Source organism: Oryza glaberrima, chromosome 1 (assembly GCF_000147395.1).
Source record: "Oryza glaberrima chromosome 1, OglaRS2, whole genome shotgun sequence".
Classification (NCBI taxonomy): domain Eukaryota; kingdom Viridiplantae; phylum Streptophyta; class Magnoliopsida; order Poales; family Poaceae; genus Oryza; species Oryza glaberrima.
In genome coordinates this window covers 10,610,664-10,629,906 of record NC_068326.1, presented here as the reverse complement: position 1 = coordinate 10,629,906, position 19,243 = coordinate 10,610,664, and the positions used below count along the sequence as shown (strand labels likewise).

General features: G+C 41.6%; 1 protein-coding gene across 1 annotated transcript; it reads right to left on the bottom strand.

Moving 5' to 3' along the window:
• Positions 1-5,006: 5,006 nt before the first annotated feature.
• Positions 5,007-5,981, bottom strand: LOC127769704 (uncharacterized). The gene has a single exon (XM_052295329.1). It carries the CDS (start codon positions 5,832-5,834, stop codon positions 5,265-5,267), a length of 570 nt encoding a protein of 189 aa, XP_052151289.1. The 5' UTR covers positions 5,835-5,981; the 3' UTR covers positions 5,007-5,264.
• Between the last annotated feature and the right edge of the window lie 13,262 nt (positions 5,982-19,243).

Genomic DNA, 19,243 nt, shown 5'->3' with positions numbered 1-19,243 from the left:
GCCATCCCCGTCGCTGAGCGGCGCCATCGAGCTCATGTGGACGGGAAACTGGGACCTCTGCCAGGCCGCCGCCGACACCGTCCTCCGCGGCGACTCCCTCCACGCGCTCTCCGCCGTGCCCGCCGCCTTCACCGACCGCGACATGGCCGGCCTCTACGGCAACGTCGGCGCCGCCGCCGGGAGCTCCTCCTCCTCGCCCGAGAACGACAACTCCTCCGCCTCCGCGCCCCGGAGGAAGCGACCCAGGAATAACGTCGCCGGCGGCGTTGGCCAGCAGCAGCAGTAGGCCGCCGCCGTGTGCGTCTACCAGCCACCCTCCGGCAGCGAGTGAGCAAGGAGAAGAGAGAGAGAGAGAGATGACGTGGACCCTGACATATGAGGCCTACGTGAGTCCCACGCTGACTCAGCCGCTACGTAGGACAAAACCGGGATCAAAACCATCAAAGGACCTATTGTGATCGGTTTTGATTAATTAAGGGATGTCGGATATCTGGTTTTGCAGTTTGAGGATGTTTTTAACTTTTTATAACTCGATGACAAGTTTAGGGATCTTCGGTGTACTTTTTTCGGAAGAGAATGGAGGTGCATCAAAGCCCAGCCCAGCACTATTATCATTTTTCTTCAAGAGAAGCGCGTTTATCAATTATGATCACTTTTGAATTCTGCTTCTGCCTATTATGCATGATTTTCCAGTTGCGTATTTGTTCCATCTCAAAAGGTAGAAAAACATTATTGTGATTTGGGCCAAAAATCCAGGCACTAGCAGCACTGAATGCCAATTTAGCACCTATTCAGCAAGGACTAGATTGGGAAGGCCAATTATATAAGACAGCAGAGTACAACCGATGCCAGTTCAAAGGAAGACTAGAGGAGTGCAGCGTCAAGATGAGCATGCTAGTTCTCAAAAAAAAAAAAAAAGATGAGCATGCTTATTGGCGCATGACATGAGAATGACTAGTCCATCAATGTGAGGAATTAAAGACAGAGGGGGTGGGTGAGGGGGTTTTTGGGTGAGTCCCTCCCTGGAAACTTATTTTTTTTTGTGAGAGGGACACCCAAACACCGTCTGAATCAGGGGTGTCAGTTAAGGAGGGTATATACTTACAGTGGTTGGAAGGAGGCCGTGGAAATATGGAGGAGGAGACAAGGAAGGAAGGTCAGTTCACACTAGGTTCGTTCGAAGGTATGGGTTCAGAACCCTTCCTTCTAATACGTAGATGTGTCGTTTGGAGCAACACAAGCCGAAAAGTCTAGTGGTCAAATACACACACCTCCAGCATGCTGGCCAACATGAAATCAAAATTTCCCAATTTATCTTATGATATGTACTGCTAGGTACTAAAAAGAAAACATCTTAAGTCATCCAGTTTGTAAGGTTGAGAGAGGTGGCTGAGTGTTTCTTATAGTTTCCAACCTCCACTCCTATGTTTTCCGTGCGCATACTTGCCAAATTACTAAATTTTTTATTTTTTAAAAAAATATAGGAAAGTTACTTTAAAAAACATACTAATCCATTTTCATGTTTTTTTAATACTTAATTAATTTATACGTTAATGTGCTGTCCCATTTTTCATGCCGAAGTAGAAGGTTTCCAACCTTTACAATCAAACACAGGTTTAAACCCAAGCCAAACTTTAGGTGATAAATCGGCGGGTATTTTTCTTGTTGGAGTTCAGGTGTTTTTCTTGCTGATTATTACTGGATGGAAGTCACAAAGGATGTTTCATATCTCTCAGTTTATCTGATTTCGATTTGTTCTCTGTTATATAAGGTTTTCTTCACTTTTGTTAAGTTATGATATTACTGTGCTTTATCTCCCGACTCCGATTCTTCTCCCCAAATTTGGTTTGAGTTGTACGTGGAAAATAAAGTTTTAAAATTTACAGATAATTCATGCCAACGAATCGATCTATCGATTGTTTATTTTCCTGCTTAGAGACAAGATTCTTTTGTTGAGGTGTATAGGCCACGTACTATTCGTGATATCTATATCGAGGTTTTGTTCCACATCCATCTGATAATTTGACATAGAGAGAGCTAGACCCACCCAAGTCTGCTGGTTTAGGGTGTGTTAAGTTGTTTGGGTGTAAAGTTTTTAAAGCATACGGACACATATTTAAAGTATTAAACGTAGACTAATAACAAAACAAATTACAGATTCCGCCTATAAATTACGAGATGAATTTATTAAGCCTAATTAATCCGTTATTTGCAAATGTTTACTGCAACATCACATTGTTAAATCATGGTGTAATTAGGATCAAAAGATTCGTCTCGTAATTTACATGTAAACTATGCAATTAATTTTTTTCCCATATTTAATGCTTCATGTATGTGTTCAAATATTTGATCAAAATATTTTGAGATCTAAAGGAGGCCTCAGATGCAATATCAATAGCGGCCGTCCAAACTTGTGCAACTCACCGAATCCCCTCAAGGATAGCTATTATTCGACGTGCTGCAAACCTGCAACCAGCGCCTCATCCTCTGCCTACAAGCTGCTGCCTGCTCTCTCGTCCCAAAATAAATCAACTTAATATATGATGTGAAATTTTCAAGTACAGTAAATCTAGATAGAGATATATCCAAATTCAGTGTAATGTGAAATACCTTATTATATTTTAAATTTATTTATTTTGGAAGGAAGGGAATACAATGTCACCAAGTTCCATTTTTTTTTATTTGGACTTCTTTTTTTTAGCAATCTTTATTTGGACTTCTTGATAAGAGCTTAGGGCAAGTATTATAAGCATCCAACCACAATCTTCTGGATGCCACATAAGTTTACATAGTGAGGTGGAAGAGAGAAAAAGATGAGAGAGAATAGAGATAATAAGTCACCCTAGACAACCCCTACACCAAATTCAAGACAAAAGAAAAGAGAGTAAGAGTAGACTGGCAAATAAATATTGGAGTATTGTACATGTTGCATTTATATTTATGAGTCGATGATACGGTCAAGATTAGAGATAGCACCCATCTCTCTTAGAGCAAGATCAATAACAAAGCCAATTGCCGGCTGTAATAGGTGGGCACATCATCTGCAGTAAGTATTATAGCTAAGATATATAATAGAGAATCATATGCTTACTGTAACATAAATATTTTTTTATTTTTATGGCCTCACCATCTTTTCCCTCTATTTTCTTTATTGTTCCATCCTTCTATTTCCGAGTTCTCTTTCTCGCTTCTTGCCGGTGAGGATGGGGCAATGTCCCTACGCATGGACGCAGGTGAGAGTGAGGGAGATGGTGGCGGTTGCGGTGGACACGGGTGACGATGCCGGCGAAGGCGATCTAGTGTACACAAGCTATGGCGGCAGCCGCGGAGGACAAGGACGACGAACGTGAGCGAGAGACAGCAGCTGCGAGAGAGGAGGGTGGGATGGGCGCAAGAGGTGGCGATGGCCGCGGTGGACAAGGTCAACAGTCGCGATGACGTGAGCGAGGGCCACGAGACGGACAATGTTGAGGATAGCAACGTCGGCATGACGGATGCGAACGACGGTGGCAGCCATGGAGGGAGAGGACGACGAGATGGACGCGGGCGATGGCAGTAGCCGCAGAAGACAGGGATGGCGAGAGGGACGCAGGCAACGGTGGTTGCCGCGGTGGAGGCAGGAGAAGACAGAGGGATGGACGCGGGCGATGGCGCTGGCCGTGGAAGATGAGGATGGCGGGCGCAGCGGAAACGAGTGAGGACGGCAGGATGGACGCGGGCGACGGCGGCGACTGTGGAGGATGAGGATAGCTTTCACAACGGATGCAGACGAGGACGGTAAGAGGGACGCGGGCAACAGCGATGGCCGCGTAAGACGAGGTCGATGGCCACAGCAAAGGCGGGCGAGGATGGCGGGATGGACACGGGCAACAACGGCGGCCGTGGAGGACATACGAGGACTATGGTGGCCGCGGGTGAGGGCAGCGGGATGTACGCACGCGAGGACGGTAGCACTTTCCTACCATTGCTACGGGCCCCATGACCTCGGGCTGCCCGCCCGTTCTCTCTACCTTCCCTTCTCTTCTCTAGCGCAGCAAAAAATTCTACATGGATCTCATACGGTTCATTATTGTACCTGCTCTTAGTATAAAACTGGCCCTTAGTCCACCGTTAATGATTCTAGTAGAAACAAAGCAGGAACCAATGTTTGTCAGCCCTAGAAGATCCGAATAAATCAAGCTCCGCCCTGTTGGCGAACCCACGCCGCACAAGTTTACTTTTGCCCACTTTGAGATCCTTTTGAACCTTATCACTTTCGTTCTATCACTTTTTCTAGTTACGGTCTCTTTTCAGTAACTCGAAACTGAAAATGATGCATCGAGCTTCCAGCTATAAATAAAGCTACTTTTTCTGTTTTTGTTTATTTTTCTCCTCGGTTTTATAATTTATACACGTAAACCTTTTAAAAAGCTCCAATATAGTAGTTCTGCGTGTGCACGGCAACATCGATGATCTGTACAAGTTGTTGTTTTCCTCTATATCCTCGCCTTTTCCTGGATAAGAGCAATAATTTATGTTCTTGGATGCATATGCATGAGATGAGTGTTCTCTTGCTTCTGGGAAACACACTGTTGTACGCACACTGCACATCGTTTGCGCAGAGTTATTACAATTAGATTGTGCGTTCCAGAACTAGAGACTTCTTGCGTCAGTTGTTCAGATTTATCAGCATCCACATTTTGTTCCTGACAATATCTTGCTGGTAGAGTTTTGGCCTCAAGTACTCCTAGAGAAAGTTTTCTTGATTAAACCATAAATAAAAAGATAAAGAAGAAACAGTGTTGATCCTTCTTACTAACTCAGATCAAAGTGCCTATTAGTTGCTGCTCAGATCAGAAACATTATCTGTTCAGAAGTTGCTGGCTGAATTGCTGATGCAAAGCAATCACCGGTAAAAATTTGCAGAACAATCTATCATTTGTAAAGAGACAAGCTGGCTTGAAATGACATGTGGCTGCACATTGTTACCGACACACAACCAGATGATCCAAAGTGAACATATAGTATTTCTTTGGCACGAAAAATTTTAATCAGCAGATCCATCTATTTGTAGTAGTACAACTGTACTGGTGCTTATTACTTGCCCATGTTTTACAGTTTGGTACATTTTTTTCTTATACCTGATCGATACATAAATCACCAAGAGAGAGAAGTAAAAAAAATAAAAAATAAAAAATTAAATTACAGAAACCACAATCAAATTACCCACCTAGTGTAAAGAAAAACATCGGTTTAACTCAGCAGATCTATCCCATTCTCAGTTCTCACCACAGAAGGAGCCCAGTGAGGAGCAGCGTGAATGTCGCCGCCGCCGCCGACGAAATGGCCGACACGCCGGCGACAGACGAGCCGCTGGAGTAGAACGGCGGCGGCGGGCTGTAGTAGTAGAATGGGAAGTAGGGGAGGAACGGGTTGGGCGGCGGCGGTGTCGGGTAGGCGCCGCCTCCTCCACCGCCCTGCTGCCAGCCGCCACCGCCGCCGCCGCCTCCACCGGTGGGCGGGGGGTAGTAGATGCCTCCACCGCCGGTGCTGCTGCCGCCTCCACCGCCGCTGTAGGGAGGTGGCGGCGAGGCGTACATGACGGTGCCTCCGCCTCCGCCACCGCCTCCGCCGGAGGGGTAGGAAGGTGGCGGCGGGCACTGCGGCGTGGGGGTGACGACCGGCGGCGGGGGTGGCGGGTAGTAGGAGGGGTTGCAGGGGTTGTCGCAGGAGGCGCAGAGCTTGCAGGTGGTGCCGTCCTTGAGCACGATGGTGGTGGCGCCCTCGTCGTTGGGCGGCGGGGCGGCATTGGCGAGGGCGAGGCTCGCCGCGAGGAGGAAGAGGTGGAGCGCCATGGCGAGGAGAGAGTGAGAGAGACGAGGGGGAAGGTGGTGATGGGGATGGGAGTGGGAGTGAAGTGGAGGGAGGGGGGGTATTAATTTGGTGGAGGTAGCAGCGGAAAGCAAGGTGGCGTGGTCGGCTGCTGCTCTCTCCTCCTCGGCTCAACGATTGCTCTCTTGTTTTTTTCCTCTCCATGTTTGTGTAAAGAAATGGTGAATTGGAAGGGAAGATGACTCGACGAGTAAAAAAAACCAAGGAGCAGTTTCTCACGGAGCAAACGCGTACGCTAACGCTAGATGGACTTTTCTTCTTTCTTTTTTTCGATCGTCGTGGTACAATGCGTGCACGTGAACATGTACAACAACCATCGTCAAAGAGGATAGGAAGAACGACGTACTACTGCAGTACTAGTGCAGTAGTGCTACGCATTTCCGCACTTTTTACTCTTCGTGGGATCCGTCCGGGCAGTTGGATCCTTCCAGATCCATCCGCGTTCGTTCACATTGACTCTGGCCTTGGCCTTACTGCGTCTCACACACTCTCATGTGCGCTCCTGCTGGCAGGCAGCAACGAAACACACACACGACGGGCACCCGCACCAGCACGTGTCGGCCCCGTTCCGCCGCCCCATCGGACGTCCTACCACCACCACCGGTTGGATTCTTGTGCAGCGGCGCGGCGCGCGTACAAGCGGCCGTGCACGGTGAACGAGACGGGAGCACGCAGCGGCGGCAGGGGGATCAGTTTCCACCCGGAGGAGGCGGAAGCTGCGTGGAGGTGTCGACTCGAACGCACGCAACCGTGCACGCACACCGCTAGATCGGACTCATCAACCCCGGCGTTTTCCACATGCGTGCGCACGGGTACTCTCGCTCGGGCGGCCGCTGTATGGGCGGAGGCGTTGGCCCCGCGCGCGTCAACTCAGTAGTCAGCTAGCTCTCGTGGCTGGATCGGATCGGTCGCCGCCTTGCCTACCGACCGTTCGCCGTGAGGAGAGATCTGCGTTCTGCAATTCTGCACGCATGAAGTAGCTACAAGTGGGGAGATGGAATAGTTAATTGGGGTGATATAGGTTGATCTGCAACGACGGACACGAGCAACGGCCTGATGCATATTTCCGCGGGTATCCACATGCATGCGTGATGTTGAAGTGTTTGTGTTTAGCTTAACTGCCACTTGCAGCTTCCGTCCATTTTGGGATTGCATGTCTGTGTAGTAGTACTCCGTGGTAGTACTAGTACTAGAATATTTTGGTTGTTGGGGAATGGCAAATTAAAGCACGAGTTGTGGACGGTTGAAACACGGTCGGTCTGAACTCTGAACATGCCGTGAGCCCGCGACGCGGCGTGTCAACACTAGCCAACAATCACTGTATCCATGCAAAATTTGTCACTTGCCTACCCAAATTGTACCTGTGATCTGTCGAAGCTATAGGTTGTACCCTTCTGTAGTACTGATCAAAAGCAGGTTTTCCTCCTCCAGAAATAATAATCACGTCGTAACAATACTAAAAGAGGGAGGATGCACTAATCTTTCTGCCACAGCTGCAGGTATCCTCTCTCTCTCTCTCTCTCTCTCTCTCTCTCTCACTCACTCAGTAGCTCTTTACACCTCAGAGATCCATCATGATACGAACGAGCGATCCCCGCCTTCCAGAAGACACATTGCACATGGGGGGCAGTCAAGCAAACTGATCAAGCTGAGGGCGCAGACAACAGAACATACTACGGAGCAGCCAAAAATGACAGGCCGGCCAGCCACCGCTCTGCCCACTGCCCTGCACTGCACAACAACCCCCACCATCCCAATCAAACTCAGTTGAGGCTCAGCCCCACGCCGTGGTGCGTGTAAAACTGGTAGAAATCGCCGAACGGGCTGATCCGCTGAGGCTTCGGCCGGAGTAAGGTGGCGATAGTGGTAGTGGGGTTGGTGGTGCGGTGCCTGAACCGGAATCTCCACGCATGCCTGTGTCACTGTTTGTGTGATGGTCATACCTGTGTCACTGTGTGTGTGTGACGGTGCGTTGGGCCCGCAGCTCGGTCAAACGTTGTGTTGTTCGGTCTGTTTGACGGTCGGGGGGAGCGGACGGACGGTGCGTTTAGTTCGGTAGATTAGGCTGGATGTAGGGGTAAAAACGGTACGGAAAAGGGAGGAAAGCATATTTATCGTTTTCGTTTTTATTTTTTTTAATCGGAATTAGAAACCTCGGATACGAAAACGAAATCAAATATTATCGAAATCGAAAACGGAGATAAAACAAACCGGCGAGAATACGGTAACAAAAATTTATCGGAATAAAAAACCCCTCAAACTGATAAATTCAATTCTCAAGTCTCAACGGTCAACAATCTATCTATTATATCTATAAAGTAATAGAAAAAAGAGCCTCCAAGTTCGCTCTCATAGTCTAGAAATTCTCACATTAATAAAGAAAATAAGAAAAAAGAAAAATAGAAATAGATTAGGATTAGTATTAGTTAAAAACTGAAGAAAGGAAAAAAAAAAAGGCATACTAAGACACTTGAATCGGACAGCAGTCAAAAACTTAAAAAAGGAAAACCAAATCATATTATACACTGGAAACGGATAATGTTCTGGAAATCCGCGTGTTCACACCGTTTTTTAGAAACATTGAAAGACAAACCAATACTAATTAAACTCTGCCGGTTCCGAATTCTATTGTCTGCTCTCGCGCGCTAGAAATTCTCACATTAATCGAAAGAAAATATAAGAAAATATAGAAAAGATCAAGACCGTAGAACATATTTTGCTTCAGATTATACGTTGTAGATTGCTTTCGTAGGATACAGGAAACGGACAAGGTTTCTTTCGATTTAGAAAGGGTGAATAGTCAGTTCAGTCCTTCAACTTTTGCTCAGTGGTCGAAATAGTTTTTTATGTTTTATAATGTCTAAACAGGACCCTAAAGATTATTATGCGGCTTAATATAGTCCTTAGATCCACTTAAAACGCCACATGGACATGCCACGTCATTCGTGCATGTAAGATAACATTTAAATGTCCATTTTAACCTTCAATTTTCTATCAAATAAAGAAAAGAAAAACAAGAAGAAGCAATCATAAAACAAAAAATGTTAATTTTTTTTATATATCAATGCTACATATTTTTGCCAATGGTCAAAAGCTTTTTTTTGTGTTTTCTCAATAGTTTTTCTTTATTTCCTATCAAAACATAAGGTGTAAAGGACATTTAAATATTTAAACATAGATGATGTGGCATGTACACATGGCATGTTTAGAGGGTCTAAGGACCATATTGAATCACACAATGAACTTAAGGTATTTGTTTGGACAACACGAAATGTCAGGGACTAAATTGATCCTTAAGCGAAAGTTCAAAGATCATGTTGGGTATTCACCTATTTAGAAAAGGAAAAAGTATGAATCACCCCTCCCCCCCCCCCCGAACTATTACGGTCATCCGAATTACCCCCTGAACCATAAAACCGGACATTATTCACCCCCAACTATGCAAACCAGATGAATTACCCCCCTCGACCCAATCCGCAGTGGTTTTGATCTACGTGGCGTACACGTGGCAGTCCAGTCAGCATTTTATTTATTAAAAAAATATGGATCCCACCTGTCATACTCCTATTCCATTATTCTCTTCCTCTTCTCTCTCACTCTTCCTCCCTCTCTTCTTTCACTCTCAACTATGCAAGCAGCTGGCGCAGGAGCTGAGGCGAGCCGCGGAGGAGGCAAGCGCGGCGGCGAGGCGAGCCGCGGAGGAGGCGAGCGCAGTGGCGGAGGAGGCGAGGCGGCGGCGAGGAAGGGCCGCGCAAGGGGCGGGCGCGAGCAGCGGCTGGGTGGCGAGCGGCGGCGGGGTGCGGCGGAGGAGGCATGTACTATCTTATCCCGAGCCCAACCATTTTCGTCACGACCCAAGCTGGCATGCTGCCATTTGCCACTGTGCACGTCTGCATCGTCCGCCAACGAGCACGTACGACGAGCTTACCTAGCTAGCTGACTGCTCGAGACGACGAGACGTGCGATTTTTACTCCTCGCGGTAAACGATTCTTGTGAAGGCCAGGTCTCCGGCGCTCCATGTAGCCACCGCTCCCTCGCCGATGGTAGTAGCATGGTGGGGGGTTTAGTGCTCTCCCAGGCGCAGCACCAGGTCGGGATCGCCGCGAGTCGCCGGCGCAGGCGCAAGTGGCGGAGCAGGCCACCTTCAGGGGAAGGGATCACCGGGCGCCATGCGAGAGCCTGGACGAGGCGAGGAAGGCGCACGCGCGGCACGTCAAGCTCGGCGTCGACCGCTCGCTGCGGCACGCGCGGCCGCTCCTCGCGGCGTGCGCGCTCGCCGCCGACTGGCCCCGGAGCATGGCCTACGCGGCGTCCATCTTCGCGGCGCTCGACGACCCTGAGGCGTTCGACTACAACACCCTGACGCGCGACTACTCCGCGTCACCCGCCGCCGCCGCCCCCGCCGCCGCTCTGTCCCTCTCCTGCCACCGCCGCCTCCGCGTCACCCGCCGCCGCCTCCGACAAGGCCGACGCTGCTCTGTCCCCGGCCTGCCGCCCATGAGAGAGAGGAAGAGTGAGAGAGAAGAGAGAGGAAGAGTGGGAGGAAAACAGGTGGGTCCCATAACTTTTTTAAAAATAGAATTGCTGACTGGACAGTTAACGTAGGCTAAAATCACCGCGGATTAGGTCGAGGGGGGTAATTTGTCCGGTTTACATAGTTGGGGGTAAAAAATGTCCGGTTTTATGGTTTAGGGGATAATTCAGACGACCATGAGTAATTCGTGCTTTTTCCTTCAGAAAACGTATCGGACACTAATTTTGAAACCGTGTGAGACACTAATAAAAGACAGACTAAAAAACCATCATCGTCAGATTCATGCAATCTGAATTGTACACAGATTACATGCCATGGTAATATATAAATAGTACGCCAGAAATCATCTCTCCACAATCCACCGCAACAAAAAAAAAGAAAGGAAAAAAAGATTGAGTACTATTTATGAAACTCTCTACCAGCCAAAAAGACATCAAAAGGGATCCTACTTTTAGCGATGAAAAAATTGTGAGATAAAAGCAAGTATTTCAGGAAAATAGCAACTAACTGATGCTCTAAAATACCATAGAGCTGAAACGATATCAAAACAAGAAGGCAAACTCAATCTATTATCTTAATAAAGAAATAGAAATAAAAAAAAGGAGCCACCACTTTCATAGACTAAAAATTTCCACATGAATTAGAGAGAAATATTAAAAATTCTAATATATGAAAAAAGAGCCCAGATGGAAAGTAATAGAAAAAAGAAGCCACCATGTCTGCTCTCACGGTTTAGAAATTCCCACATTAATCGGAGAAAAAGAAAAAGTAGAGTATATAGGAATACAATTTAAAAATAACTGAAATTCGGTATTAAAAATAAGGAATATTGAAATAGTAGACTAGAGTCCATACAAGCATACAATTTAGAATTAATTAAAATTCGGAATTAAAAAATAGGAAAACTAAAATTAGAAGTTAAAGTCTGTATAGAAATACAATTTAGAATTTACTAAAATTAATTTTTTTTTTAAAAAAAGTAAGATTGGGAGAAGAGTCATAGTCCATATATGAATACAATTTATAAATAACTGAAATTCGAAATTAACAAATAAGGAATACTGGGAAAAAAGTCTAGCGTCCATATAGGAATACAATTTAGAAATAACTAAAATTAAAAAAAGAAATATTGAAAAAAGAAGTCTAGAGTCAATATAGGAATATAGTTTACCAATAATTGAAATTCAAAATTTTAAAAATAAAAAATATTGAAAGAAGAGTTTAGAGATCATATAGAAATACAATTTATAAATAACTAAAATTCAGAGTTAAGAAAAATGAATATTGGAAGAGTAGTCTAGAATCCATATAGGAATAGAATTTATGAACAAAGGAAATTCGAAATTTAAAAATAAGAAATATTAAAAGATGATTCTTGAGTCCATATAGAAATATAATTTATAAATAACTATCACGTATATACAATACAATAAAAATATCACATATTTGTTAGTTCAACCAAGAATTTAAAATTATGTTGTTATTTTAATATATTTTAATAATAAAATGTGAAAATATTTAAACTATTGTATAAGAAAAAAATCTAACAATGCTAGCGGCGCAATCTGCGCGGGCCGCCATGCTAGTTCATCATAAAACACAATCATATAGGTCCAATTGTTAAGTCTCAATAGTACATCACAAAACGCAATCTAAGGAATAAATTATCTATGTTTAAGAGAGTAACGCTGTTGATAAATCCTAATGCATGAAAAAAAATATTCTTATGTAACTTCAAATTTGAATAACAATTAATTTTAAAAAATAACAGCCAAACACCATGGTATTCACTATTTAGTGCTTAAAAAAATAATCCAGGGTATTTTAGTCACAAAATTTCTACAAATTCCGAGAAAATTTCTGGAAAGTTTTCGACCGATTCCGAGTTCCGATGGAAACTGCGCTTATCATTTTCGATTTCGTTTCCGAGAAAATATTTCCGAATTCGTTTCCGTTTCCGAAAAGTTCTGACTGACAAATTCCATTTTCGAAAATAGGTTCGGAATCCAAAAAGTTTATGTACCGTTTCACCCCTATCTGGATGGAAGATGTTGCTCAATTTTTTTTGTTGTGTATGGTTGAGAGATATGGTGGATGGGGTAGTCCAGAAAAGAAAATATTCTCTCAATATGCTGGTTGAGTGAATCCTACCAATTTAGCCGTATGAAGCCATGCATGTTTTGGTTTGGGGTGATGTGGTCTATTTTGATAGGCGGTGGTTGGTTTAATTTTCTGTTAGCAAGCTTCAAATGATTTTTTTCTCCTAAACCATTTATCTAATTCGTGATCCGATTACATCATTATATTTATTACAATTAAATATTTAAAACAAGATCGATTATATTTTGATAAAAAAAATTATATTACAAATAGGCCCACTAAAAATGTTGGCTTATCCCATCCATGTTATACTCTTCCAAAAAAAATAAACTGAATCATTCTATCCATACAAATAAAAAAAATTAATCACCATATCCAACTAAACATGAATGGCTATATCCTATCCACACTTTTAGCTAGCAGCTTCCCTGTAGTTTGGTCGGTCTCACCCGGCACGACGGCACCTGGGGTCGGGTCCACGCATGTTGCACGCACAAAGGTGCCACGACCTTTGCACCACTGCCGATGTCTTCTTCATCTGCCATCAATAAGAGAGACACTGTCGATGGGATACCCATAGACTTGATAATATAAGTATTGCGGTATCATCCGCCATCAATAAGAGAGACACACTGTCGATGGGATACCCATAGACTTGATAATATAGGTATTGCGGTACGTTGGTATGAGGATATACACAATTTAACATCAAACAAACAAAGGGGTAAGAATTATACTGGTACAATAGATAACGGTTGATTTATAAAAGGGGGCAGCGGACCCACAACGGCATGGCCCATGAGCGGCGGCGGCATGGCGCAATGCAAAGGCATCGGCCCAGACTCGATGGCGGTGTGGCACGGGTGAAGCCGAAGGGAGGGAGTTGCGGCTTGTCCTCGACTCTCAACTCAACTCATCTGGTTCTCTTAGGCTTGCGCTGTTGGTTTTTGTTTTGGGCTATTGGATTTGGTTACTTGGGCCTAATTATTTTTTGGGTTTTTTGGGTTTGGGGGGGGGGGGGGGGGGGGGGTTCTGGGTTAAAATCAGAGTAATTACAGTCAAACGGAGAGGTTAGGGCTAATTTATAAACGGATTTGTAAAATGTTGTCACCATATTTTATGGCTGATTACAGTCAAATTTCTGACTGTCTGGATGCCCTGTGCTGGATCGTTGTTCTTGTTCACAGTCCACCTCAAGTCCTCAGCATCTCTACCGATTCTCTCTTTGCTTTTCACTTTATATGTGTGAATCTATATAGGTAATATCAACTAGATAATCAATCATTTTGAATTATTTCTAGTCCCTTACTTATGGTGTAAGTATATTAAATTTACAATGTAATTACACAATACAAATTTTTACTATTATAAAAATTGAATTGAAAATGTTTTTACTGGTATTTTGGTACGTCATCCGTGTTTGAGTCGGTTTTTAAATTTGTTCGCTTTTGAAAATACATGTCCATGTTTGAGTTGGAATTAAACACATTTGCTTTTGAGAATACAAAAGAAGTTATATAAGAAATCTCTTTAAAAAAAACTCGCATGATAACTTGATATGAAATACTGGCTCCTAACTGAAATACGGGCTCATAGTTGTAGCTCATGATTTTCTTAAAAAATATCCAAGCGAACTCCTACAATAAATTTTATCCTAGCTAAACCATATAACAATAATAAAATTAAAATAGCATTTACACGTTGCAAAGCACGGGTATTTTTTCTAGTATATATAATATACAATGTAAAAAAAATCACTGTTTTTTATGAAAATCGTGGTGCCATAATATAGGTCGTGGAGGAAGACAGGCACAGCCGTGCTGCTGGCTGTAGCATCCATAGTTCCATACATGATGCTAGTACACGGGAAGTGCAGGAAAGATGAAGGCCGGAAGCCAGTGTAGGATGTATACGGAGTATGTTGCTGCATATTCACCTGCGTCGAGCCCTTGACGATTGATCGCTAGGAGTAGGCGTATAGGACGGTCAATATGGGATAGGAGTATATAGGACGAAGCTTACAAGCGAAGGCATTGGGGGTCGGAGAAGAACGCCCGGGGAAAGAATGGCAGAGCACGACAGCGCCTTTGCTAACTGCTAGATTGTGAACTTTTGGGCCGGATCCTTTCCCTTTATCAGCGGCCCTTTTTCTTTGCTTCTGGCCTAATTAGCTAGCTGGTCTCTAGATTGCATCTTTACTTCTACCGCAATCTATTCATGACTCATTGTAGAATCAGTATAGCGCTGGTTTATTTCATGTTGCGCACATACGTCCAATCTGTACGTAGTAGTAGCAGCTAGGCAGTAGTCGATCGACAAATCTTTGCAAACATCGAACGACGTACGTGATGAGCTGATGGAGTAAAAGCATGGTCGGAATCGGTAGTATCTCTTCTAGATGATCATATTTATCATTTATTAAACTACTAAGTGTCGATATTAATATAGTGTAGAAATAAATTAAAAAAACAAAATTTATATATAGCCCAAAACAACAACGAGAACAGTATCCTTATAAGAAAACGGCGCTCGATCCATCAAGAATTTCCGTGATTATTTTTACCCCGAAAAAATTATAACCCAAAACAACGAGAACAGTATCCTTATAAGAAAACGGCGCTAGATCAATTAAGAATTCTTGTGATCATTTTCACCCCGGCTGATGGGCTGATGGCAGCCAGAGGCTTTGGTCCACAATAATCGACCGTGCAATGCATGCCTAAATGCTGCAGGTGATACGTACACCTTAGTTATATAACACTACTTCGATGATGCTGACGGCTACTAATCATCCACTATCACGGCTAGGCTTTAATTAATCATTGTAACGAAATGGCCGAACATCTCCATACGTCACGTCACGTCTGGTGATGATCGATCGATCTCATTTATCAGTTCATTCACACGTCATTATCCATGCATTCGACTACTCGAGAGTCATAGTCATACTGCCTCCGTTCTAAAATACTCCCTCCATCCTATAAAAAACCAACCTAACACTAGATATGACATATCCTAGCACTACAAATTTAGACATACATCTGTCCAATTTGTTGTACTGGAATATGTCACATCTAATTCTAAATTTGTTTTTTTCGACGGAGAGAGTATAAGTGTAATCGCGGGTATCTGTACCCAAAATTTAACTGTTGATTTTATTTAAAAAAATTATGAAAATTAGTTACACATAAAATACTATTCATATTTTATCATCTAATAACAATAAAAATACTAATCATAGAATATTTTAAAATAAGACGAACGGTTAAACGTTGAACATTAACAATGCAGAACTATATTTATTTTGGGACGGATGGAGTAGTTGTTATATATGTCCGCCTTTTTAATTTGTTCAATCTTGTGTACTAATAAACTCGGCCGATCAACGACAAAATTGTTGAAGAGATCACTCAATCTCGACACCGGCGAAGACAGAAAAAGAAAAAAAAACCTAAAAATAACTTGTCTCTTTTCTTCACTACCAAAAATAATTGTTTGTTGAGGTGATGACTTGAGTCAACCTCTTGGTTAAGACCAATGCCCTACGGTTTTGCTAAAAAAAACTGATGATATTTTTTTCCTGGTTGATGCTAAGTTTTTTAGAACATACTACTTATGATGGATTTTCAGATAAGCCCAATGCCCTAAGCAACCAGATACTCCCTCCATACTCATAAAGGAAGTCGTTTAGGACAATGTTTAAGTCAAACCTTGGGAATATAAATCATAAATAACTCTCAAGTTGTTGAATTTGAAAATGTAAAAATTATATGAATAGATTTGTCTTGAAAAATACTTTCATAAAAGTACATATATATATATATATCACTTTTTAATAAACTAGGAAGGTAGCCTGCGCATTCGCGCGGGCATGTACTGTACGTAGGATAAATTTGAGAAACTTATAAAGGCGGTATACCAGCGAAATAATATCTGCAACATTTCATAATTATATTTTTTCATGAATTTTCTTCATTAGAATTGCATGACGAATTTAATTGTTATTTATAAAATTACCTATTGGAGATTAGAGTTGGTAACTTACGGTATAAAAGATGGTACCTAACACATATGACTCTTGAGGTTTCATAGGGAAAGAGAAAAAACTTAAGTTATAAAAGATATTACATACACAATCATATATAATTAATGGCTCTACTGATTTATATTTGAAAAATTGATAATTAGTTTATTAAACAAAATATATGACCCTCTATTTTAAACCATTATTTCTAACCATTGGATATGTAGATAATCTAACATATTGTGCAGAGTCCAACTAACGAAATTATTTGTCTTTCCTCACCACGGACGGTGAACTTGTTAATTCGTGCCTCTGGCAGCATGCTCGCATCATCATACTTAGAAGAAAAAAAGTGCCCTGCATGTATATGAATAATACATGTAACTATCTCAGACCCTGTTTAGATGGGACTAAAACTTTTAAGTCCCTATCACATTGGATGTTTAGACACTAATTATAAATATTAAATATAGACTATTAATAAAACCCATCCATAATCTTGGACTAATTCGCGAGACGAATCTATTGAGCCTAATTAATTCATGATTAGCCTATGTGATGCTACAGTAAACATTCTCTAATTATGGATTAATTAGGCTTAAAAAATTCGTCTCACGAATTAGCTTTCATTTATGTAATTAGTTTTGTAAGTAGTCTATATTTAATACTCTAAATTAGTGTCTAAATACAGAGACTAAAGTTAAGTCCCTGGATCCAAACACCACCTCATGCCCCTCTTTTCATCTGAGAAAAAAAAATTATATACCCATGCATGCACACCGGGATGCACCGGCTAGCCCTCCAATTTGTTTACTCCATGTTTACTCCATAGACAGTATGTTCCATTGTTAGTGATTAGATAATTTATAAGTACAAATAAGTATTTGAAATCATTTTTTATTAGTAAAATATCCATAAGGGCAGCTCCGTAGACCCCTCTCTCCTTTTTCTTTTCTTGGTGTATTAGTTAGATTTAAGCAACGCATTTTGGGCTATAAGTTAATGTCCAACTTCCAAGGGATTAAAGTTTCCCAACCCTTAACGCCAAACACAGCATAAGATCGTTCATTTATCCTTAAAAGAAGATCATGTCTTTTATCAAGGCATTAGGATTAAGTAAATAGCATCCACATACACATTGAGAGATAATTAAGTTGGTTGTGAGTCAATAGGCCCATTGATGCTATAATTAAGGTTAAGGTTAACGGTTCATAGGTTATTTGATTTTATTAAAAAAAAGTGGATATTTTGATTTTTAATGAGAACTTTTATGATTTTTTATGGAATGGATGTGGGTCCAAAATATAATAATTTTATTAGCAATTAAATATAGTTGGTATAGATATTAAACTATTGATTTAATAAAAAAATACAATGGTTCAAACAGATCATAAATTGAATATATAATTTAAAATTTACAGCTATTGAAGATTCTTTATTTTTCGGTAAAACATACCGTGATCAATATGTATTAGGTATATTATGTATGTCTATATTTGCAAGTGCATGCAGTCTTTGAAAGTACGATGAAATGAACTAACTAATATAGAAGATATTAGATACCCTTCAGCCTTAACTTAATTACCTTAGAAAAAAAAAGGGAGGTGAGTAAGGAAAAAATCACACAGACCCTTTTTTTTTTAATATTTTTAGCTAGCTTGCAATGGGCATGAATTAGTGCCTACCATTTTCCACTTCGAAATTTGTGTTACATAATGAGAATTTTTTTATGTTCGTGGCAATTTATTATGTCTGCTACAATCATATATATATAATTATATACTTAACCATCACTAAGTATAGTTAATGTTATTTTTCTCATCTCTCAATTTCTAGCACCTCGATGATTAATCTGGTGGAAAGTTCTCTCTCTCTTTTGTTTCTTCTTTCATAAAGCCTTACCACCTTAGTTTTTGCTTATGATATTGAATCTATATTTGATCTAAATTTTCAGATCACATCATCTTAATTGTGTTTATAGCTTTTTTTGGATGATTAACTAAGGATGCAAACTATACAAAGTAACATATAAGATTACAATGTTTAGCTACGAAATAAATTCATTTTGTACTATGTTTCTATCATTATCATACAACATTTCTGCAGTAATATTTTCTTATACATGGTTTTATCTAATTAGGTTAGTTGTGACTTATTTTTCTCGATTATCATCAATTGCTATGTTAAGCCATACTTCCTCTATGCATGACACGATCAAATTTCCTTTTTCTGTTTGTTTAGGTAATGTCAAACTTTGTTTGTGCTTATTCTTTGATGTTTCATATTTTAATTTGTCTACAGTGAACATATAAAAAATTGGTTTCGATGGACTGCAACACGGCATTACGGTTAGGCTGGAAGATTTTATCAGATGAATGATGCCTCGCTTTCTTTTAGTGAGCCACGTTAAATGATATGGTGTTTTTTTTTTCATTTGAGTCGGAATCTCTCTCTCGTGCGAACGGAACATATATGTGGAGTACGTGTTGCTGACTCATGGATAGCGTCATCAAGCGACAGAGCATGGAGTTATCTTGAAGTTTTTAAGTAGGTTAAGATTAAGATTTGATCTAGTGATTGAAAATATTGGCCCTACCAATTTAAAGAAAAGAAATAAATGGTTAGATGTTTTTCCTTTTTTCTTATAATTTATTTTTTCATAATTTATTAGAGTACCTCATGGTGGTTTATGAGTGTTTTTAGGATTGCCACA

Bases quoted from the DNA above. Each gene is read 5' to 3' on its own strand.
- LOC127769704 (XM_052295329.1), bottom strand. From the start codon at position 5,834: ATGGCGCTCCACCTCTTCCTCCTCGCGGCGAGCCTCGCCCTCGCCAAT.